Source organism: Onychostoma macrolepis, chromosome 01 (assembly GCF_012432095.1).
Source record: "Onychostoma macrolepis isolate SWU-2019 chromosome 01, ASM1243209v1, whole genome shotgun sequence".
In the NCBI taxonomy this organism is placed as follows: Eukaryota; Metazoa; Chordata; class Actinopteri; order Cypriniformes; family Cyprinidae; genus Onychostoma; species Onychostoma macrolepis.
The window spans coordinates 25,702,367-25,726,461 of record NC_081155.1 but is presented as its reverse complement, the minus strand read 5'-3'; the positions used below and the strand labels follow the sequence as shown (position 1 = coordinate 25,726,461).

Sequence of the window (24,095 nt, the reverse complement as noted above, 5' to 3'; positions counted from 1 at the left end):
CAGCTTGGGACTGACTACTGGATGTGTTACATCGCTTGTAATGATTGGAAAATCCGTTCGTGTCAGAAACAGCATGATCGCTTGGAGTACATCTGCACGTCAGAAATATACCGGGGCTTCACTTTACTGTCTGAATCCACTGTAGATAGTGTATATATAATGGGTTCTATATTGTTGTCTGTTGTCGAGTTGTGCCGCGCCACGCCGTGCCACTGGCGTCCGAGGAAGACACGGAAGCAGCGGGCAGTGCCACGGGTTTTTCCCAGGGATGAACCCGTGAGAGTGGAAGAGCTCTGGAAAACATCTATGCTGTGCACGATGCACCTTACGAGAGAATAAGGCCAGCAAGCAAGGTAAAAATATATGTACATTTGTCTGTGTGTTTGTGTCAGATTTTTGCACACCAGTTTACCTAACATTAGTAACATTTACTCATCAACATGGCGGTTACAGAACTTTACCATGGTAAACTGCGCTGCCATTTCAAACGACTTTTGTCAGCTTATTGAATTAAGTTATAGAATTAAAATAGTTTTTAACGAGCAACGCTTATCTTATATTAACATTAGGTTAACTAATGTGAAATTTAGTTCAGGTGTTAGTAGTTAATGTTGGCCAGTAAAATAAAATCCTATGTTAGCTAAGTTAAACTAGTTTTATGGCTAGCTGCCTTTCTAGTTTTAGAATTAGTTTGTTATAGTTTTTAAATGGAATTTAATATTTACTGCATTTTTTTTGTATTTGTGTTTTAAAGGCAACTGCAATGAAGCATCAAGAAAGACATGAGCAGGCCAGCCACCCTGAGACTGATAATTCATGGTAAGAGAACGACTATGGTTTTGAGAGGTTTGTGTATTCTATATGAGGATTGCCTTTTAAAAGTGTGCTATTTCTACATCTTGTTTTTCAGAAAAGACATTTCTGTCAAAGTGGATGGTGAGCAAGGGTGGTGGCCTCGTTTTGGAGCAGCACCTGGGTTTTGCAGATGTTTGTCTTTTTTCCCCATTATGTTTCTGTTGCCTAAAGATTCTTTGTGAGGATGAATCCAGAGGACACAACATAATGCACAGCAAAACGTCCTAAGACAGGAGAAATGGTGAAGATGCACCGTTCCAGCACTGGAAGTCTGTATTTTTAAGTGTTATACATGCAATGTTTTAAATAAAGAATTTGATATTTTGTAATTATTGTGTCTGTTTTAATTGAATGCCAGTAGTACCTATGTAGAGTAAAAATAAAATGAATTCTATATAAAAATTATAAAATCTAATGAAATCTATATGAAAATGAATGAATTACAGTAATATACTGATAAATCAAATACAGTTTGCTACTGTAAATCTTAATTACAGTAACTTACTGGCAACAGTGTTGGGTCAATAACATGGTTTGGTAGACTTCTTTTTTCCCAATTGGCTCAACATATTATTTCTCATTGAGCCAATGTTAACAGACTGTTGCCACAATTGATAAAATTGAGTTAGCAGAAATTCAACTGGGCCAATGGAAAAAATTAGATGTAATCAGTCACTAGAAAATTTTGAGTTGGGGAGGTCTGAAATGTTTTACAGTGTATGGATTTTATGTCAGTTACATAAGTTAGGTTTTAAAAGATTGACTAACTGTTACAAGTGTGATCAGGTTGGATTCTTGCAAGAGTTTTGAAAATGTACACATGTGAAAACTGCACCAAAACGAATAAAATAACCTAATAATATGTTCACATTTTAGTTCAATTGTGGCCATGATTTAACTAAATTAAAACGATTGAAACAAATTAGTACAATGAGGCCACAATTTAACTAAATTAATAAATAGCCATAAGAACAAATTATTCATTTATGTCCATTATATTTTTCCTGCATGTCATGTGTTTTGTCAATTTCAACTGTGGTCTGTTCCTTAAAGTTAGTGTTTGGATTCTAAAGACTCAATGTAAGATTTTTTTATGTTTTTGAAAGAAGTCTCTTCTGCTCACCAAGGCTGCATTTATTTAAAAATACAGTAATATTGTGAAATATTTTTACAATTTAAAATAACATTTTTCTATGTACATATATTGTAAAATGTACTTCATTTTTTAAGCTCAGTCCACATTCTTTTGTCAAATTTCTTCATATGTGTTCCACTGAAGACAGTACGTCACAGGTTTGGAATGACAAGGGGGTGATTAAGAGATGATAAAATGTTAATTTTTGGGGTGGTGAGATCATACACGGCCAGTCTGTAGATGATGTCACAGGTAAACTGAGCAGACTTATTGAAGTTATTAAATCTTTCCCAGTCTTTCAGTCAGTCTATTGTTCTGTCTATATCTATTTCTTTCTGTACATCTCATTTTCTCATATGCATCCTCATCATTTAACCCCAAGCATCTGTTGTATTTTTGTTCTTGAATGTCCTTTGCTTTAAAAAAAAAGCATCAAAAAGCTCAGCCCAGCTCTTTGCCCATACTGTATTTAAAGTATATATATACCTCAGGATCCATTTAAACAAGTAGGTGCTCAAAATCTCACCTTCCCTTGTGCCTGATAAGGTCTGATTAGATTTACTCACCCCTCCCTTATCTCTGCGGATTCACTTAGCTGACCAAAGCATCTTAATCTCACACTATCTGATCTTCACATCTTGGCAGAAGAGAGATGCCTCTGTCACATTCAAGGTGTTTCAAAGAGGAAAAACAATCGGTCTCCCACTTCGGCCGGCTCTTGCTCACCGTCGACTCCCCTCACCGCCGATCTCCCTCTTTCTCACCTCCCTCCCTCTCCCAGGGTTCCTAAAAGCATGGTGTCTGCTGGAATGTGATTAGTGTTGGCCACCGGAGCACTCAGCGGGAGGAAGCTTGCGCCGTGCCGCTGAACTACGGTGCCCCGGAGGGACAATCAGTGCTGAGTTAGCACTACTCTCTTTTCTCTTCTCCATCTCTCCCTGTGCCTTCAAATCTGATTGATCCTCCATTGAATTATTAGGGTGTGTGCACTTGCTTTCAAGCAAAAAATACTGGCAGCCTGTTAGATCATAAGTGTATCTCCTCAACCAAGGTCACTTTTTTCCCCTCTTGTTTTGGATTCCCTGGGCTAATGAACTTCTGCGTCCACCGCTAAAGCTCTCCACAGTCAGCATAAGAGAGCGAGCGGAGAATGAATGAAGGTTGAAAAGCTCCGAGGTGGATAAAGGACTTGTCTTTGAACTTTTCAGTCTTTGACAAGCCATAAAGAAGAGATACAACTTCTGATCTTCACACTTTCAGCGCTGCCCCTAAAGATTAATTTCAGGAACATGAAGGTGGAAGTTATCCTTCAGTCTAGTGACTGGTAAAGGTGTCCTGGCAGTGACTGAGAGTCTAGAATGACGTTCTACAAAGGGAGAGCCATTGATTTTTGAAGTTTCATAAAATCAGCATGCATAAAATTCGAGACGAAACTTCACACGAGCTCAGCAGGCCTGGAATTGTGCCAAGGGGCTAACTTCAAAATCAAAACTAGTTAAAGGACAGGACATAGTTTTTATGACAGTGAGCTTAACTGTTCGAATTTATGCAGCCTTTTGTGAAATGTATTTTTGAACAAAAATAAAGAATATGATGTTCAAGAAGCATTTGGCTTGATGGGCTGCATGATTTCCACATTGAATTTGACGTCATGATGGCATTTCTATGTAGTCCATTCCCCTAATAACAGGAGCGAACCATCATTATGCTTTCAGACTGACCCTATTGTGTTAATGTGGTAAAGAGTTTTGCTGGTTAGCATAGGCCCATTAGCCCCTGCTGGTTGATGCCAAAACTAAACCATTTGGTTCTAAAAAATGCATCTTTCTGAGGTAGCCTGTATCATTCAATCAACTGCCATTGACATGAATTCAAATGGGTAGTGTTTTTTTTTTTTGCTTTAGTACATTTTTGACAGAAATATCCTTTTTCCTCTTCAAAAAATATTGTAAATGCATATTGCCGTCATTTATATCTTGCTGTTTTTATATTATCATTACCAGTCTATTTTAATAACAATAATTCAGTTAGCATCATGATTTGCATTTATCCTTAACAAAAAAAAAAAATTAACATTATCTTCAGTAATTTTGTTTATGAGATTAATGCTAATGAGTGTTTTTCACCAGAAATACTGTACACTACGGTTGGGGATCGGAAGATTTTTTCATATTTTTAAAAGAACTCTCTTTTGCTTACCAAGCCTGCATTTTATTTGATCAAAAATACAGTAAAAACAGAAATATTGTGAGATATTATTACGCTTTTAAATAACTGAAAGTTTAAAAGAACAGTATTTATTTGAAATAGAAATCTTTTGTAAAATTATAAATGTCTTTACTGGCACGTTTGATCAATTTAATGGATTTGAAAAAATGTATTGACCCCAAACTTTGAACAGTAGAGTATATAAACCTCCCTGGTCATAATATACCTCATCATCCACATCGCCACATTTGATGTAGTGGCATCAGTGGTAAAAATCCTTTGAAATTTGAAAAATCTGATGCAGGGTTTTAGCACCTTTGTGAACTGCACGATTTTGCCAAATCCCGAAAGGCTGTGCTCAGTCACGCGAAAGCCCCCCTTTCTGATTTCGGGTGCACTGTCTACTCTCCACGGCACAATGAGGAAATTGTGCTGACTACTCGTCCTTGCAAAGTCCTCATTAGCCTAATGAAAGCCTTCAAACGCAAAAACCAAACAAGGGTTCTGGGAGGTTATTAGGAAAATTACACCTCCAGGAGGGCCAGGGTAAGGGAGTTGGTTGGGAGGAGGAGGGGGGGTCTTGCTCATTACTTCACGCTCTGCAAATCGCTAACTAATTTAGACCCACTACCATGCCATTTCTACTTCTATGGATAATTTTCAAAGAACTGTGAGTGAGAGTATTCATTGATTTCTCAGAATACGCATGCATATCAAGACTGATATATGAATAGAAATGAAATATACTGAGTATTAGGTGACACATCAGCGGAATCAGCAATCATTTCCTGCAGTCAATCTAAACCACTGCTGATAAATGATCTGCTAAGCTAAAGGAAAAATATTAGACACAATTTTAAATCTGTTTGGGAAAAATGCTTGCGTTTTCCATGACGGGTTTTTTTCCTGTTATGTAATTCTAATCGTGTTTTTATAACATAGAAGAACAGTAAAAGTGCAGTCACTGCTAAATGTTTTGACCTTGTTGAACTGTAATGTAATGAGCTTCTGAAATAAGCACTTTTGTACTGTTTAAACTGTCATAATCTGGGTTGTTCACCAGTCTCAGACAAAAGGAACCCAAGTAATTATTTTCTAATGCATACAATCTGTATAATCAGTAAAATATGATAAAACAGCCATGTTTTATTATGACAAAAGATAATGTTTGTAAACTTTGACATGACTCATAATGCTATTTAATAAAAGTAATAAAAGATTATTTAATAGGATATATTTAGAAGTAGAATGGCTTTCCCTTGCAAATTCTATTCAACACAGAATGCAATATTACTGGCATCTAACCTTTTTCTGTAGAAGCCCTCTTTGTTTCATGGCCTGTGTCATGGGTTGCCAGATCCCCCTCTTTTGGTCCTGGTGGTGCACTTGGAGACAGGCCTAACAAGGCGTGGCCAAGAGAAAGACCATTCTGATGTAAATCTAAAGGGAAAGGAGGGGCATATAGACAGATTTTACAAACAAAAGACACAGATACAAAAGCCTGACTCGTGAAACCAAATGTTCCATTGTAGTAGGTATAATATTTGTTCTATACAGTTTTGAATTTACTATGTTTTTGTGAAGATGTACAGAAGTTTTTTTTAAATATTTTATTCAGCAAGGATGAGTTACATTAATCAACAGTGAGAGAAAAGGCTTTTATAATGTTATAAAAGATTTCCACAAAAATATTAAGTAGTTTTCAACATAAAGAACATTTCTTGATCAGCAAATCGGCATATTACAATGATTTCTGAAGGATCATGGGACACTACTGGAGTAATGGCTGCTGAAAATTCAGCTTTGCATCATAAACTACAATATATTCAAATATAGCAGAAAACAGTTAGTTTAAATTATAATAATATTTCACAATAGTATTGTTTTCAGTCTTGGCATGCATATAACTTCTTTCAAAAACATAAAAAAATCATACCGATCCCAAACTTTTGAATGGTAGTGTGCAATGTTTTAATTCAATAATGAAAGTTTCACTCATATCTTGTACTGAACAAGTGTTAAAAACTCTTAACAAAATTCCACAAGTAGATAATATTATCTCAAAAAACCTAAAAAAGATTACAAGATTTCAACTTATGTTTAGTCAAAAATAGGATTTAAAACACATACTGCTTCCCAAATTATATCATACCACTGACATCCGATATCTTGGGTAAGATTTATAATGTGTCTGATAATAGACTGAAAAAAGTAGAGAGCATTATCTGTAATTGCATAGTTTTAGTTCCGGTTAAAGCAATGCACATGAACTGCTCTGATGGCTTTGCTTTTAGTAGATTCTGTGATATCACCTTATTCTTAATTCTAAAAGCACATTTGTAAGGTTATATGTGTAGTTTCACATTATCGTGAGAGCATAGTGCTAAGTGCTCAGGGACCAAACTCTGCTGAAATAGTAAGTTTGGTTTTAGCCATATGAGAGGATACAGACAGAAATGAAAATGTTGAATTATACATATTATTACAGCTAACATGACTCCAATGACAACTAAAATCTTGAAGTTATATGCAACGTAGACTTAGTAATAAGACATTGAGGAATAAAACAAAAGACAAGACTTTTATGTGATCAAGCAGACGTACGTGGCCGGTCAGAAGAGCTCTCTGTGTGGGCGGGAGAGCTGGACACGCTGCTGCTCTGTCTGGAGGATAAGTGGCTCCCTGACCTGCGGCCATCATCCAAAGAAGGGACAGGTGATGGGCTGTCTGGGACTCGCTCCTGATAGTGAACACAAACTTTAGTCATTATAATCTGTCATATAGTTTCGATAAAGAAGAACTTTCTCTGCTGTGAAATTTAAATACTCTTCTAAATAGTACACTGTGTGAAGAATAAACAGAAGGAATAGTTCACTCAAAACATGAACAGATCTGGGTAACATTTTACATGAAGGTTCCATTTGTTAACATTAACTAACTACATTAGATAACATAAACTAACAATAAAAAATCTTAATGTTGATTGATTCCAACATTTACTAATACATTATTCAAATCAAAAGTTGAATCTATTAAAGTTATTTAATGGACCTGAGCTAACACTAACATTACCAAAGTTTAATAAATACTGTAACAAATGTATTGCTCATTCTTAGCTAATGTTAGTTAATATATTAAATATAGTTAACAAATGGAACCTTACTGTAAAGTGTTAACAAAATCGGTCACTATTTATTCATTTAAATTTTTTAGTGTAATACAGGAACAAAAAAAAAAAAAAATTCATTGATCTTTTCCATACAATTTCAGTCAGTATGGTCACTATGAGTTGTTCTTGTATGAAAAATTTGTTATAATTCCTGATTTAAAAAAAATCCACATATGTGATACATATTATTAAGGTTTGCTCTCGCATCACACAAGCACATTTGACCTTTTATTTGCTTTTATGTGCTCTATATATGTGTGCTGATCAATGTTTATTCTGTGAATCTTATGAAGCGATCATGTCTCTGAAGAAGACTGGGACTAAATAGCTTCGTATGGTATAGATTCGTATAGATTCGTATGGATTACTTTTATGATGTCTTTATGAACTTTTTAAAGCTTGAGGTTTTTGGTGGAATGTACTTTCAATGCCCACACGCAAATGTACATAAGTTAAATTTCCATGTATGAAATATAGTGTGAGCTACGAAGTAGAAACATATATGGAACCTATTAGAAATGGAAACAATTCCACATAGGTATTATCATATGTGACCCTGGACCACAAAACCAGTCTTAAGTCGCTGGGGTATATTTGTAGCAATAGCCAAAAATACATTGTATGGGTCAAAATTATTGATTTTTCTTTTATGCCAAAAATCATTAGGACATTAAGTAAAGATCATGTTCCATGAAGATATTTTCAAAATTTCCTACTGTAAATATATCAAAAGTTAATTTTTGATTAGTAATATGCATTGCTAAGAACTTCATTTGGACAACTTTGAAGGCAATTTTCTCAATATTTTGATTTTTTGGCACCCTCAGATTCCAGATTTTCAAATAGCTGTATCTCGGCCAAATATCCTAACAAACCATACATTAATGGAAAGCTTATTTATTCAGCTTTCAGATGATGTATAAATCTCAATTTTCAAAAATTAACACTTAAGACTGGTTTTGTGGTCCAGGGTCACATATATATCTAGCCAATAAATATGTATGTTTATGTATGTGTAATACATTTTAGGACATATTTGTCATGTACATGTATATCCATTTAAAACTCCTCAATACATGTTTATATAATATAAAAGTAAATATAAAAGACAGACCTATATAAACCTATATATTCCTATATATAAACCTATACTGTATATACACCCAGAGAATGTACGTATGTGAAAATTATATATGGCCTTATAGGTAAAATATATCACGCTTGATATAGGGCAATATATGTCATGTATCACATTTCCATACAGGTGAAGGAACAGAAATCTCTCATGTTTCATTAAAATACCTTCATTTCTCTTTCAAAGATGAACAAAAGTTTAATGGGTTTGGAACGATGTGAAGCTAATTAACGTAACTGATGACAGAATGTTCATTTTTGGGTAAACTTTCCCTTTAAATTTCTTAAGAACTGTATGTACAGTTTGTGTCCTTGTACCTTTATAACTGACGTCATCATTCTGGACGGGGCACTCTGGACCTGAACAGCAGCTGCCATATTGGCAATAGTATTGAGATGGTTCATCTGGTTCATTGCCATAGTGACCGAGGCAGGAGGCAGACTAACTGGAATCAAGGGATGTGGCATCATCATGAATGGAAGTTCCAAACCTGTACGGAAACACACACAAAAATAATTATACCTTAATTAATCACCCATAACTATAATCTAATACGCATTTCTGCATAAACGCTTTATTGCACTGCAGGAAAACCTAAAAAAAATGTAGAATTCCAAAATCAAACTCATTAAAATAACACATGCTGCACCATCAGTTTGAGGATATTAAGAAACACTCATCACACTGTAAGGGAAAACATCTTGTAAATAGTTCCAAATTATGATGCTTCACATTATGAAATTTCATCAGCTTCTGCTTTGTTAGAGCTCTCTTTAAAGATGTGCCATTATGGCACAGCATGTCTACAAGTATAACAAGAGCTGCTGGAGTCTGTACCTCAAACCAATTAGCTGCTTCTCAGACTGCTGCAAACGTCTTCATACATAACAACCCCGTGATAAATTAGACCACACACTCTATCTGTAGCACAACAAGCTACGTGACAGCAAGACTGCAGGTGTTTTGCTTGTTTTAGTGTGCTGATCCAATCCCTCGCAGCACTCTAACAGTGTTATGCTTTATAGGAATGTGAGCGGATATTCTCCAGAGAGGAATAACGGCAGAAAAAGGAAATGGATCCTCTCACAACTGAACAGGTCAGGGCGTAAGGTTACAGTCAGCCACTCTGCGGCCGCCCATACACCGCCGCCACTTTGAAAGCGAAGGATGAAAGAAAGACAGAGAGAGAGGACATTTCTCTCAAAGACTTTTTCATTTCCCATCAGTTGCCTTAAGAGACGCTCCTGAACTGTGTTGGCCTTGTGGTAATGGATTCACTAGGGTTGATACTCACGGCAGATGATGAGAAGGAAGGCCAGGAGATGATGAGCCCTTTGCAGGTGATAGTTTTCAAGACCTTCCATCTCCCTCTGCTTTTCAACCAAATACCAGGCAGCTCTGGAGGTCAGAGGTCAGCTCTCTGCCACAGAGACTTGAAGGGCCACTTACAAATGAAAGTTCTCCTTCCTTTCGCCGTGACATTTTTAGTCAGAGACGGGGAGAGAAAAAAAGCCCCTGATTTTCATGAAACAGATGACACGCAGATCAGTCACGGTGATCGGGCGACAGAAAGGAAGTGAAAGGGAGATCAAAGAAAGCCATTGAGTGCTGAGGAGATTGATGTATGGGGGGAAAAGGGATCTGAGCCAGAGCCAAGCACAAGCACATGCCAAGAACATGCTCCGTCTTCTTCGCTAGGCGTCACTAATATTCTTAAAGTCAAAACGACAGTGCCATCCGCGCATTCGCCTTTTCAAGTGGAATTTAAACTGCCATATTACGCTACAAAATGCTGATAGGAGCAATATCTGGCCTTCTAAGCACATTCGGGAAAGGGCTAAAGTGGCCAGGAAACACACTAAAGCCCCTCCCCATCCAAAAAGACACTTTTGAATGAAACTGGAACTAAGCCAAATGCATCAACATCCGTCACCCTTCATTCGTATCTCAAGGGGCCTACGTCTCAGCTTCTGCTGCAAAAAGAATAACAATGCGATTCGTAAGCGTCTGTTAACGCCGCAGTGCCACCGAGGCCTGTTTCTCAAACACATGGTGGCCGATATCACTCACGAAGAGCTTTCAATCTTTATTTACCTAAAACAAAAGAGCCTGGGGCTAAAAGAAATTGGAGGCGCACCATTTTAAAATATCCCCCCGCAGCAGTTGCCATTGTGCGCTTGAGCCCGAGCTATTGTGGGAGTGTAAATGATTTTGACAGGAAGTTGCAAATTGTATAAATATTTAGCGTTTAATAAAAAAGGAGAAACAAAACAAGCGAACGCTGAGGAAAGGAAACAAAAGAAGTCTAATGACAGGGCTGGGAAGGAGCCAAGTACTCGGCTGGATAAATCCAAACACAACAGGGATCTTGGTACAAAATTGGGCACAAAACTGTTGCGTAAAATGGTGTGGAGAACAACAGAACAACACCACACCTGGAAAGGATTCAAACGAGAAACAGCAACAAAAAAATATACAATGTAGCCTGCTGATTAGAATCAAGCGTGAAGATTTGTACATGATATTGTTTGAGCTAAATAAGGAATCATTTCAAACGATGTCTTTACGTCTTTGAATATGATACAATCTGGTTTCCTAACCTTTTTTAAAACATTAGAGGAAAACATATTAGAAAACATTCGATTTTTATATGTTTTGTGAGACAGAATAGATGTTAGATAAATCAACCAATCAGCAGCAAGTTTTAAACACATATAAAGTGTCCTTAAATGAGTTATTATGGCCTTTCCCACATCAAAAGTGAGTCTGGAAAAAACTAGACTCATGTCTCAAGTCTGAGTCTAAGCCAATATTTTCAGGAGTATTTGGACTTGGATTTGACAAGTTATATAAAATATGGTCTTGGACTTAAGATTTAAGATGGACTTGAGACTGAGTCCAGTCTTATGCCTTTTCAACTGCATCTAATATTTAAAATCATGTAACAATGTCACAAATTTGACAATGCATTGTAATAAAACAATTGGTTAAACATTAAAATAAATAAATAAACAAGTAAATAAATGAATTAATGAATGACAAAAAAACCTTCAGATTTAAAAGTATCACACATTTTTCATGCAACCCAGCAAGGTATGATTGTGGGAACTGTGACATTTATAACATCATTTCAACCAGTAAGTAATCTCTAATTTTCTTCATTTCTTCATAATTATAGTGTGGACTGAATTCCTTATTTTCAAAAATTTACCTCAGCAACCCAAGTTTTTGTAACTGATCATTGAAAAATGATCAAACAACTCTCAAATTTTATTTATGGCAAATACAAGTTTATCAATAACTGTTAAACTAACATTTGGTACTAGATATCCCCTTTTGAGTCCATTTGAAATTTGCAGTCTAGTTATACTTGCAACCTTGTAACTCGTTCTGCCTTATTTTACACCCTATTCTTGGAATGTGACAAATTATGACAAGGCATTTTGGTATTTCAGTAGAATTACTGTTTTGTAAAACTTTGTTTAAATATCTACATTTACTTGTGGGTTTGCCTATGCAACAGATTAAAAAATAAAAACAAAAAACTTCATTATACACAGAAATGAGGCTTCCGATTTTCCTAGTGCTACTGGAAACCCTTTCCTCTTTATTGCTACTTTAATCTCAGTCATAAAAGTTTCTGCTCATGTCATGTGCTGTAACCCCTGCAGGTAACGCAGCAGTTGTCTTTTCCTCAGGCCAACCTCCCCGGAGACAGAGACCACCGGCAGGTGTGTGTGAAAGGAAGAGACTCATACATCTGAGAAGTATTTGCTGGCCTGACAGCACTGATCCCACTTCTCATTTCTCACACACTGCAATATCTCCGATTAATTATTAACCTACGATAAGACTATTTGTTTTCTCAATTTCCCCATTAAAGGCATTTAACGTGTTCCAGCCTGACAGCCGTATATAAAACAGTAGCGATAGACAAGCTTTATTTCCCAGACAAAGGTGCGGTTGCCAGTAAGCAGCTGTGGTCTAGGTGTTTAGTCTGTGCGTTTAGCTCTGGTCTTTGTAGTGGTTAGACACCGTGGAGTAATTTCCACATTCCCGTCAGCAGGGGGTGGGGGAGGGGATTATGGAAAACCGGAAGTCTTGTTTCTCCTTTAGATGAAATTAATGATGCCTCCATGTGCTTACTGTTGAGTTACTTCCCTTATGGAAATAATCACAAAAAAGCAACAACAACCGCAGTGGGGAACAGAAAGGGATAAAAAAAAGAGAGATGGAAAAAGGGGTTATGTGGTGAGGCCCTTGAAGGGTTTTGGGGCCTCGTTTCGGGGAAAGTTAATGAAGGCGCAGATATTTTGATACGTAGACGAAAAGAACTTGGGAGGTTGCGATTTTCAGTCTTTGGCTGTGAAAGATGAGATGATCTAGAGCTGAGAAAAGATATAAATTGAGCTCAGAGCAAAACTGGAGAAGGAAGTATTAACAGGCAGTGTGCTGAACTACAGTGCTCTCCCACACTCCCACTGTTTGTCTGGCCAGAGGAACACGCAGCAGAATTATTGAGTGCTCAAGACAGAGAACATCACACATACACACACTTTTGCCACCCACAGCCACACAGAGACTCAGAGAGGCAGTCGTCTCAACCAGCTGCTTGTGATTACTTGTGTTTACAATGAGCATCAAGCATCTGCTGCGTGTAATCCAAAACATACACACACACACAGAGAAAGAGAGAGAGTCTGTGGAAAAAACATGTGCATAAAAACACATACACATTATTAAAGCACAAACACATACAATTAAAATCTGTGTATGGTCATTTTCAACACCTGTTACTGTTATCTTTCTATTTTAAGTGCTAGATAGTGCTCAAGTACTGTATGGAGGATGACTTCTTCTATTCAAGCAGCAACATATATATATATATATATCCCAGTTTCCACAGTTATTTAAAGCAGCACAGCCATTTTCATTTGTAATAATAAGAAATGTTACCTGAGCACTAAATCAGCATATTAGAATGATTTCTGGAGGATCATGTGACACTGAAGACTGTTAGTTCTGTAAATTGTTAGACTGTAAATTCAGCTTCACGGGAATAATTTACATTTACTTCTTCTTCATTTACATAGGCTACAGTAAAAAAAAAAAAAAAAAAATTTTGACTGGTGGTGCAGGCTAACAGGGCTATGCTAACCAGCCAAAAAGTGATCTCTTGGTCTTGAACCTAACAACATGGGGTCAACAAATGATTTTTTTTTGTGATGGGACTACCTCACTGGCTGTGATTCTGTTTTGTACCTCTCATAGTACAGAAATGGCACAATCCTTTTAGTTCCAGTTAGCTGCAACCAAACATATTGAGTCTTATCAAATCTGTCATGTTTCTTAAAGGTTGTTTCACAAGCACATTTCAGAGAGAACAACTAAATTCAGCTCAACAAACTCTCCCTCTGCTTTCACACCAATCTCTATGACTCTAATTATAAAAAGTGCTCACTCAGTGTAGCAGAGGCTTCTCACATTTTGTCTGTCTCGTGTTTCAGCCCTTTTTCCTAAAGGTCACTGTATTCCATACGACAGCTTCATTATGGAAAGAAAACCTAAATTCAACCCCAAGTGCTCAAAACAAAGGGAAAAAAGTTTTATTAGAGATGACAGTACATCCCCATTCACTTATGAGTCAAAACTACATGTAAATTATGCATTTTGCTGCAATGGATAAAACCTTTGTGACACAAATGCAGAAAAATGCACCATTCTTTTATCCCTACAGCTCAGTTGAAGTTTTGGTCTTGAAACATGGCTTTGGTCTGGAATCACAACCTAAAGTCTAAATCTGGGCTTTTGTCTTATTAGAATATTTATGACTATTTCCAATGTAAAGGTAATAGAGAATCTAGGAAAAAACTGCCATCAAGTCACTCTCTCTCACCAACCCTTAATTGCTTTATATTAACAGATTTAATTTTTTTTTTATTCTGAGTGTGTATAGAAAATATAAACAGAAGCTCACGTGCATATTTGATGCTAAATCAATGATTCTCAATGATTCTCACGTCAAGCAAGCATGTTAGAGCTTCTGTTTTCCATATATGATGAGTTCTATGTATGTGTGCTGATCACTGTTTATATGGAAATAAAATCTTAAATTAAATCTGTTTATAAAGTGAATCCATCTCTTCAGAAGACTTAAACTGATCAATTCATCTTGGTCACTATTGGTTATTGTCTACATTACTGATGAAATTATGATGCTGTTAATGACTCAGCACTAAAAAATGTATCTTCATAAGTGGAGAGTTTTTGAGGAAAGTTTGCACCACTCCAATGATTTCATCTTTTGTTCAGTGACTCCTCTGAGAATTTTCTTTATTCATGTTTCATTTCTATGCTGATTCTAAAATGATGTTATAGAAATTAAAAGGAAAAACGGGGGAAATGTTCCACTTCATTAACTGTTCTTCTTTTATCATCCAATTTTTCCTGATTATGTTCTGCAGGAATCCCATTTCTTTTCTATTACAATTTTTGGGGAAGTTCGGCTTATCTGTCAGCTCAATCCCATGAGAGTGAGAGACAGGCTCTAATGGATGTGTGGATGTGCTCGAGGAACTGCAGCCCTGGGGACCACGACATATTTCTTGACTTGACGTTCTCCATCTTTACCTCTTCTCCTCTCTTCCAAACAATGCATGCAATGCAATGCATAGACTATATGAAGAGTTCAGGTGCAAAAGCCTCTAAGTGCTATCTGAAATTTCCTTCTAAAATGAGCATCTTTATAGGCTCCTATGTTTAGGTTCAGTAATTTTACTCTAATAGCTATGTATAGGTCCTTTTCTATGCAATTAAAGTGAAATAACTAAACATAAATATAGGAGCCTGATAAAAATGCTAATTTTAGAAGAAAATTTCAGGCTTTTGCATCTGAACTCTTCATATATTTGCAAATTTAATCCAAAATTAATAGGTTTATATATGAATTAGTGGTGGCTCAGTGGGTGGCATTGTTGCCTCACAACAAGAAGGTGGCCAGTTTGAGTGCCAGAGCTCTTTCTGTATGGAATAGACAAACTGATGCTAAATTATCTGTAGGTGTGAGTGTGAATGTCTGTGGACTGGACTGGGCGTATCCTTGTACATTGCACAAAACTGTGGGATGGGCTGGGATAGACAAGCGGTTTAAAGCCCAGAACACACCAAGCCAACGCCGACGAACTAGTGGCGACGAAAGCAGACTGCAGACTGCAGACTGCAGCAGACGCTCGACTCGGCCAAGTAGCACGTCCTTTCTTGTGCACTGGTTCACCAGCTGAACAGCCAATCAGAATGATCAGATGGCCCAACTGACCGACGAGCTCCGACGCCGATTCAACCGAAAAAAAGCAGACGAGGACCAACTTAAAAATGGACTGATATTATTATAGATCTAACCTAAAAGTGGCGAAAAACACTTTTGTATTAATGTCAAAGGTCATGAGGTGTCCTATCACACTCAATGGCATTTTGGAATTACTTTAGTATTTTAGCTTGATCTCCAAAATAAATAAATAAATATGCCACAGCGACTGCATTAAATGATTAGCTAATAAAAAAATGTTTTTAAATCTCAAGAGACCAAATACTCAATTTATGAAGACAAGCTTCTTGAGTTTTCATGGAAATGTTAATAAATTACCATTAATAAAAGAACATGAATAAATATTGGTATTTTAAATATATTAATAAATTTCAATTTCAATTTTAAGAACATTTTTACTTTTCGTGTTGGGTCACCCACTTAATTTCCAATGTAAAATAAATTTTCTGAAGCAAAACCTGTCAAGAATTTCATATCTAAAAAAGCCCTTGTGTACAACACGCATAACTGCTTTTAACTAGTTGCATGCCGTCTTTTACCAACTTGACTTCAACAAGACACATCCTCTCTAAATTCCTTCTTTGACAGGATGGTGTGACTATATCCAGAGCCCTCCACTTCCTGCTCGGGGGCACAGCTGTTATAAGAACATCTATTTAACCAGAGATGAGCTCATAACCTGGTAATCATGGCAGGAGGGGAGCTGCTAAAAACAGTGTTCCAATCACCAACTGGATCAGTGCCACTGGAGTTCCGCTCGAACACTGTCGTATCTGTCTAGCCAGCCTCATACATGCCACACATCCCTACAGATCTGTTCAATCTTCAGGGTTTAGATGTATCACATTTCTCAGACTTAGAGTACTATTCTGGGAACAGTTCGTGTTTGTCAAATGTAAATAATTATATGACCAGTGGATGAGGGTTCCCGTTCAAAACAGGCATGAGAGACTGATCTTTTCAGATTTGTTCACCAGACAAAGCCGTCATTGTGTCAGTATTAAAATTGCAGGCCACCGAACCTGAGAGATGGAAAGAGACAGATATTTTGAAGATGGATATAACAATAAAGGAAAGAAAGTTGAAAAGAGCTGTTCTGCACCACTCAGCTCTCTTCAGCTGTATTAATATTCCACACCAAGAGTCCACACTCAAGGTTATTCTCACTCTAAATTGCTGAAGATAAAAAAAGCTCCTTCTTATTAGCATTTGTGGGTAAAACCTGGCTAATCTTATTCACACTTATCCCTCTCGCTGTGACATCCTGGCCTCTGTTTTCACTTTTTCTCCACAGAAAGGTCACAACCTCATTTTCATGGTATTTTCTTGCTTAAATCTGCTTACAATGCACAGTTTCTGAAAAATAAGCACCGCATCAATGGACAGTTTCTGTAAAATAAGCACTGCTTCATAGAATAGTGGCAATTTCTCTCTTATTAAAGCTGCAGTATGTATTGTAATTTTTTTTTATTTTAAAATGATTTTATTTATTTTAAATGATTCACAAAAAAGTGTCCCAACATGACACCACTGGCGCAACCAATGACAATGAGTTTGGGGCATGATTCCCTGTTGTTCTAACCAGGGACAGACAGGGGAGTGTTTGTTGTGTTATTGTAAAGGCTGGAATTAATGATTTTTGCGCCAAATTACAGTCTGGAGAAGTCGACGATAGTCAGACTCTGATTTTTTAGCTTCAGACTGGATTCCATCCAACATGTTTGATATTTTGAGCCAATTTTAGAACACATATCGTTTTCATTTGTCATATGTCTCCTAGCAACAATGTGCACATTTCTGCGTGATTTTGTTGTGATTGGAATAACTGTAAAGTCTGGTAGTGTGTGATCCTCAGTTGTTTATGTCCTGTATGATGGTCAGTTTTTCCTCTGTGACTATTACAAAGTTGTTAAGTGTATGATGTCCAGTATTTTTCATATCTGTTCAGATAGAAGAAGTCGTGTGTATTCCAGCTTTAAGGATAGTGTGCATCATGTTTAAATACTTATCTAAACACTGTTCGCAGAAGTGAAAACAGCATAATTTTGAGCAGCTATTTTGAACTTTTTGCTATTTTGCTTTTTTTTTTTTTTTTTTGCTATTTTGGGGCCTTCATACGTCACAAACTTTAAACAATCTCTCTAGTGGGTTGTTAACCGTTGCGATTAGATCATTAAAGGCATAGTTCACTCAGAAATGTTGTTAAAATCATATTTAAGATTAAGATATTTTTGCTTAAATCCGAGAGCTTTCTGACCCTCCATAGACAACAACGCAACTGACACATTCAAGGCCCAGAAAGGTAGTAAGGACATCGGCTCTTGTTGGAGTACTGTCATGAACGCACAGTGGAGAATGACACAGAAGAGAAGAATTGTTGAAAATTTATTTAGTTATTTGGAACTTTTTGTATATATAGGCTATACGTGTAGTGTTGGACAAGGTTTCATAGGGTCTGAGCATTTGGGACAGTTTGACATATGAGCTTCAGTTTAAGAAAGGAACTGACACTTACCCATGCTGGAGGTGATGTCACCATTCTCAGAATCTGTGCCGTGGTTATTATTGCCATGGTAACTATTCATCACCTCCAATTTGATCTTCTTCTTCATGGCTTCAGCAAGTGTGGCAGCTGTTAGGCCTATCGGAGTATTAAAGAGAGCGAGAAAGAAAACGTGTTAATTCACAATCATTACATTTTCTTTGCCTTTTCCACTTCAGCTGCCTAAATCTCATGAGAATATGTGAATATGAATAACTGTTAACAGATTCACCTCACCGCTTTTCCAAAAATGTGCCTCATTCAAATGCTTTTGTGAAAGCAATTATGAATATTTCACATCCCATAATTGAATTTGACAGAAGAGCACACTGGCACGGTAACATTAGATGATAACAACAGGTCTATTATTACCCACAGCGTCATCCCAAAGCTACAGTCTGACCCACGTCACTGTTCTGCAGTCAGTCCATTGACTAATACCTCCGTCTATCTACCATGAGACACCAGCTTTGAAGAGCAGGCCCTGGATCAGCTGAACGAGGTGACATCTGTAAGTTGAGACCTGCTCCCCCTGTCATACGCTGATAACTCAGGCTGCCTGGCACCTGCCCATTGTCACAAGTCTCCAATAACCCTTGTTAACTGCGTGTGTGTGTACCCCCAGTGCACACATGTTATAATTCAATTAAAATTAGATTAGCTTCCCTTCATTGCACAGAGAGCTGCTTCTAGCCACGCAACTCAAACTATTACATGCAACTCCTCTCTTTCCTCTTCCACTAGCTTTAAAAAGATCTCAGTAAGGCAAAATGAAGGTTGTTTTGTTAAAGTTGTTTTTAGACTGAGATCATTCTAATATAGCCCCCTGGGGAACAGTGAAAATGTTTTTGGAATGTAGCTTTTTTCCATGTTATTTACTTTATGGAGCATGAGAAACAAAAAGTAATTGAAAAAGTAATTTATATATTTATTAATCTAATAATAATCTAATAAATGTTAAAATGTATTATTTTATGTTGAAATTACCTACGATTAATAAATGCTGTAAAAGAATGGTTCATTTTATTGCATTAAATAAGAATGTTAAAAAAAATTGTTGTTTTTTGTTTTTTTTTGTATCCACACTAGTGTACACATCAATTACCAGAGCATCTAAATTTGTGTTTTTCAGCACTTATGAATTCCACATACATGCACAAAACCCTACACATCAACATAATTCTTACTTTTTGGATTTTTTTACACAGTTTGTGAAAACATGAGTAGTGTTCCTAATCTTATAGATTTCGAATATGCAGTTTTGGGAAAAGAACAATTTGTAATGCAACAAATATTGTAATAACAAGAGTATTAACTTGTAAAAGTTTCAAAGGAATTTTGCTCGAGGATTTTGTTAATTCCTTATTCACCTGTAGTGTGCATCAGGTCAGGTGCAAACATATTTAATAAATGCACGATCCTCCACACTGCTAGTTTCATGTGCATGTTGTGTTTGGGGGGATTTTTTACATGACAGAGATATAAGCATGTGCAAGCCTGTAACTGTTTTTGTACCAGAACAACTGTAACCTCCCATTCAGTGGTGTGACAACAACCAAAATGCTGTTCCTCCACTGCTATCAAAACATGCCGCTGTTGGTTGGTTAAAGTAAGTCAGATGAACGATGAAAGATGAATTACCTTTGACTCATTTATTAAATAACATTGCATCAACGTTGGCTTGACTGATATGCTCATACAGACAAACAGAATTATTCAGAATATGGCAGTTCATCCTGAACACTGACTTTGTGAAAGTATCCATCCAGTTCCGATGTGTTTCAGATCCATCCTTTTAAAGTCTGCGCTCTAGTCCGGGCAAACTGCTCTCAAATGTAGTTCTAGAGCTTTCGTATGCTGGCATTTGGCTGCAATTCACAACAGTTATGTGCAAATATGAGGCAAGCTCTGGCAGTGAGCTTTAGGAGCGGGGTGTTTTTTTTCTCACTCTCTCAGTTGCTCTCCAAATGCTTTCACTAAATGTCAAGATCAGAGCATGAAAGCCAAGGTCCCTATTCAGCCTGTGAAGAGGACGATATCAAAGCATTCCCCACTCTCAGTCTGCAATCCACTCAAAGAGGGAAAAAACTGTCCTCTCTCTCTTTCTCTCTATCTCCCTAGTGGCCTTTGAGTTCCCATCTCTGTGGCTGACATTGATAGTGTGACCTCTGCTGAAGATAAAAGAGGCCTGTGCTATTGAGCATTTTCTTTCTCCCTCTCACTCTTTCTCTCTCCATCACCTGCTCTTTCTAAACGAGTACAAATGTGCGGCCCTTTTCGGGCTCTCTTTGAGAAGTCGTAACGAGCAGACTGCGCACGCACATACACAAAAAGAAGGGCAGCTTAGAAGTTGGTGCATTTAGCTTCAGGATGCAGGATGGACAGAAGTTGTGATGCTTTAAACGACACTCTTTTGAGCAAGAGGAGAGCTGACACCACAGAGGCCGAGGTGAACATATCTCCAGGCAAAATCTAATAGGTTTTAATCATAATATCACAACACAATAAAGGGCAAATTAGAGTTGGCAAGATGAGGTTACATACTACCTCAGGCAAACCTGCATTGTGAGTGTGGAAACAATAGCTATGTTTTGTTGACTTTGGGCTTTTCCACAGCACAGCATGAGTCAGATTGTTTATTTGCGTCACTTCAGATAAGTGCTGTTTAAAGTGACTGACACAGAAATATAACAGGCTTCAACTGGTCTGTAAAAATAAGCACTATTTCAAGCAACTGAATTAAAAAGATTAAGAAAACAGAACTGAAGTTAGTTTTATATTAAAGCCTTCTTATCCCTGCTTAACAGGCAGAGAAAACTGTAAGGAAGCCATTTGTATGCTTATTCCCCCCTAAAAGTTCAAACGCTGTGGCTCTGTAAAGCTCAAAGCATTTTTTGTTTGAGCATCCTGTTCAGTCCAGCATAGCAACAATGGCTCAGCCAATAGCGTGAGTGTGGGTGGAGCTATCAGTTTAACCAACCAATTGCAGTGTTTGGGAAACCTATTTGAAAACAGTCATTCTTTTTCTCATTATTATTATTTCAGTTTCATTTGGTGATGCTAGTGAGGCAGAAATCACACAATTCTGCTATAAATCTTACATAAATCACCATATTTCCTGTTTCAGCCTAAAGATGCCTGTAACTCTGTCCTAACCAGACACCACTCAATGCCACAATAAGCAATACAGCCACAATGGTGATACAGATTTACTTTTATTTTAGATTTTAATTTTTTTTTACAGCAATAGGCCATAATAAAAGCAACAATTGATAATTTACCTCAGATATTAAAAATAACTTAAAGCAAACAATTAAGTACTACTTCAGGTAGAAATTCAAAGTGGGCTAATATTGCCCACAACAAATTGCGCAGTGGACGAGGATTCGATTAGAACTACAAACTACAAACATGCCAGATATGCGAGACCGAGGGACAGGTAGATAAAGGGGTTTGAGTGATAAATAATCAATAGCTAACCTTTTGAAAAAATATTTATTTAATGTTATCTGCATTGTATTTCATCTGCAGTAACACTGGGAACTTTTATAATGATCCATTTGGTCATTAACTTTTAAATGCATCATTATGCAAACGTATGAGGAGAGTTCTTGGCATGATAGACCCGTGACTGGCAGATCAACGTGCCTCTTGATTTCTCTCCAATACGGTAGGAAATTAAATCAAACGAAATATGGATAATGTTAATTTTGACAAGATGATTGACAGTGCAGTTTAAATGTGCAGTTTAAATTCTTCACAAAAAGAGTACATACTTTTAGGACATAGTATAAGTAGGCGAATTGGGACACAGCAGTGTACTTGCACAGAGACTCCACCCACATGCTTTTCTGATTGGCTGTGATTTGTGATTGATTTTATCATGTCTGGTGTGGATAAACAAATAACTTGTTGCTGGAATCTTATCCTATCATGTCTGGTTAGGACACAGTGTAATTCTTCATTTAAATCATTAACTGACTACTTCCTTTTCCTATTCTCCTTTCACTTTTAATTATAAATCCAAAATTCTGCTTTTCTCATTTGAGAAGGAATGAGATTTGTTTGTTCTGGCAGTAACATTGAAGTAGGAGCATTTCCTCATTTTCTTACCAGTGTGAGACATCATTCCTGAGGACATGAGTCCGGAGACGGAGTGGGTCAGGACGTGAGGGCTCTCGGGTGATGTCACGCTCTGGGTTCGTTTAGGAGGTCTGCCAGGTCTGGAGCTGAAAGATGGACACATTGGTTACATGTAACAACCTATCTAGAAGCCAGTGCACTTCTTGCACATTAGAAGTTGCAGTGTAGACATTTTTGTTAATTATAATGGGAATGTTGTGTTTTTGCTGCATCATGTCATTCACGAGAAGTGTAGACAAGGAAGGTACAGAATGATTAGAAACTACCAAGTAGGCCTGAGGCTAGTTGTCAAACAAGAAAGTTGTCAAAAGTGCTTTATCCCAGTGTAACTATATGTTCTCAAATGCCCTATTACACAAATGTGTGTTTTCTCTAGCAGTGGTTTGCTATGCTGGTTTTAAACTCCCATTTTAAAATGTTCTTAAATACTACAACTTCTATTAATAATAATTTAGTAAATTCTGTTTTCTAAACTTAAGTTCCAGTCTCATCTGTTTTTTTACCATAGTTAACTTTAGTAAACAATGGCTAAATAAAAATAAAACCACACTGGTATACACTATACAAATATTTATTAATTGTAAATAAAACAAATATTATTGGAGTATATTTTACAAAAAAATAGAGTATTTCTTCTTTAAAATTTCATATTTAAATATATGTGTTACTTGCTTTTATTTTATTTTATTTTTTGGTCCTTTAATTGCTTTCCATTTTTTTGTTGTATTGACTAAAAAGCCTATAATATGCTGTTCGACTCCCAGTGGGGCATGCTGTCAGGAACATCAACTTTTGTTCAATGAACTATATTTTTACTCCCGAACAAAAATAGTGGAACAGCTTTTTTTAGTCAAGACCTGTAGCCAAGGTTATACACAAACTGACCTTCTCTAAAAAAAATGTTCACTGCAGCAAAAAGTGTGACAACTAGTCCCAGTCTCCCATATTTTTTATTTTTTTTTAAATCAAGGCATGGCTAGTGCACACTCATACACACACATTTCTGTTCAGAGTTGGACTAATCTACTATGCATACTAGCATGCGTCAGTAAATACTCTCAAGGACAGTCTTTTCTGCCATCTCCTGTACCCCCTCCCTTCTCTTTTTCTCTCTCTAATTAGATCACACAGTAGACTCATCTCCCTTTTCCATAATCAGCCGATTTTTTGCTCATGTATAATGCATGCTGCGCACCTTGTTACCTGCTCCTGCACATTCATGTGCAATTTAAATTTGTTGAGTTTACATACGCTAAAATCAGCCACGGCTCTCAGAAGAACACACAAATAACATCTGCATTAACTCAAGTCTTTATCAACCAAGTTCACGTAATTAAGTCTGAATGGGAGGGGAAATAGGTTACCGTCTATTTTCACCTGTTTGACTCAACATGATGCACCCCTGATTGTTTTGACTCTTGTGTATCTTTATCTGCAACTGAATAGGTGTCAGGTTTTAAGAAAACCTTTAATAGAAAGCATTTACTTATTAAAAAACTTTCTTAATCATTTTGCTGAGCATTCCAGAAAAAAGTCCTCTATTTCATGCAGATCCTCCGCTCACACCTCCCCCAGTGCTCGTGA

General features: G+C 36.9%; 1 protein-coding gene across 2 annotated transcripts in view; it reads right to left on the bottom strand.

Annotated features, from left to right (window-relative positions):
* dachc (dachshund c) overlaps positions 1–24,095 on the bottom strand; it is a 64,977-nt gene that overhangs the window by 16,535 nt on the left and 24,347 nt on the right. For both annotated transcript variants that reach the window (XM_058776475.1, XM_058776485.1), the window contains exons 2-6: positions 22,482–22,597; positions 18,342–18,467; positions 8,820–8,992; positions 6,803–6,938; positions 5,504–5,638 (exon numbers count right to left, since the gene is read on the bottom strand). In XM_058776475.1, coding sequence (XP_058632458.1) covers positions 5,504–5,638; positions 6,803–6,938; positions 8,820–8,992; positions 18,342–18,467; positions 22,482–22,597 — 686 coding nt within the window. The remainder of the gene's footprint in view (positions 1–5,503; positions 5,639–6,802; positions 6,939–8,819; positions 8,993–18,341; positions 18,468–22,481; positions 22,598–24,095) is intronic.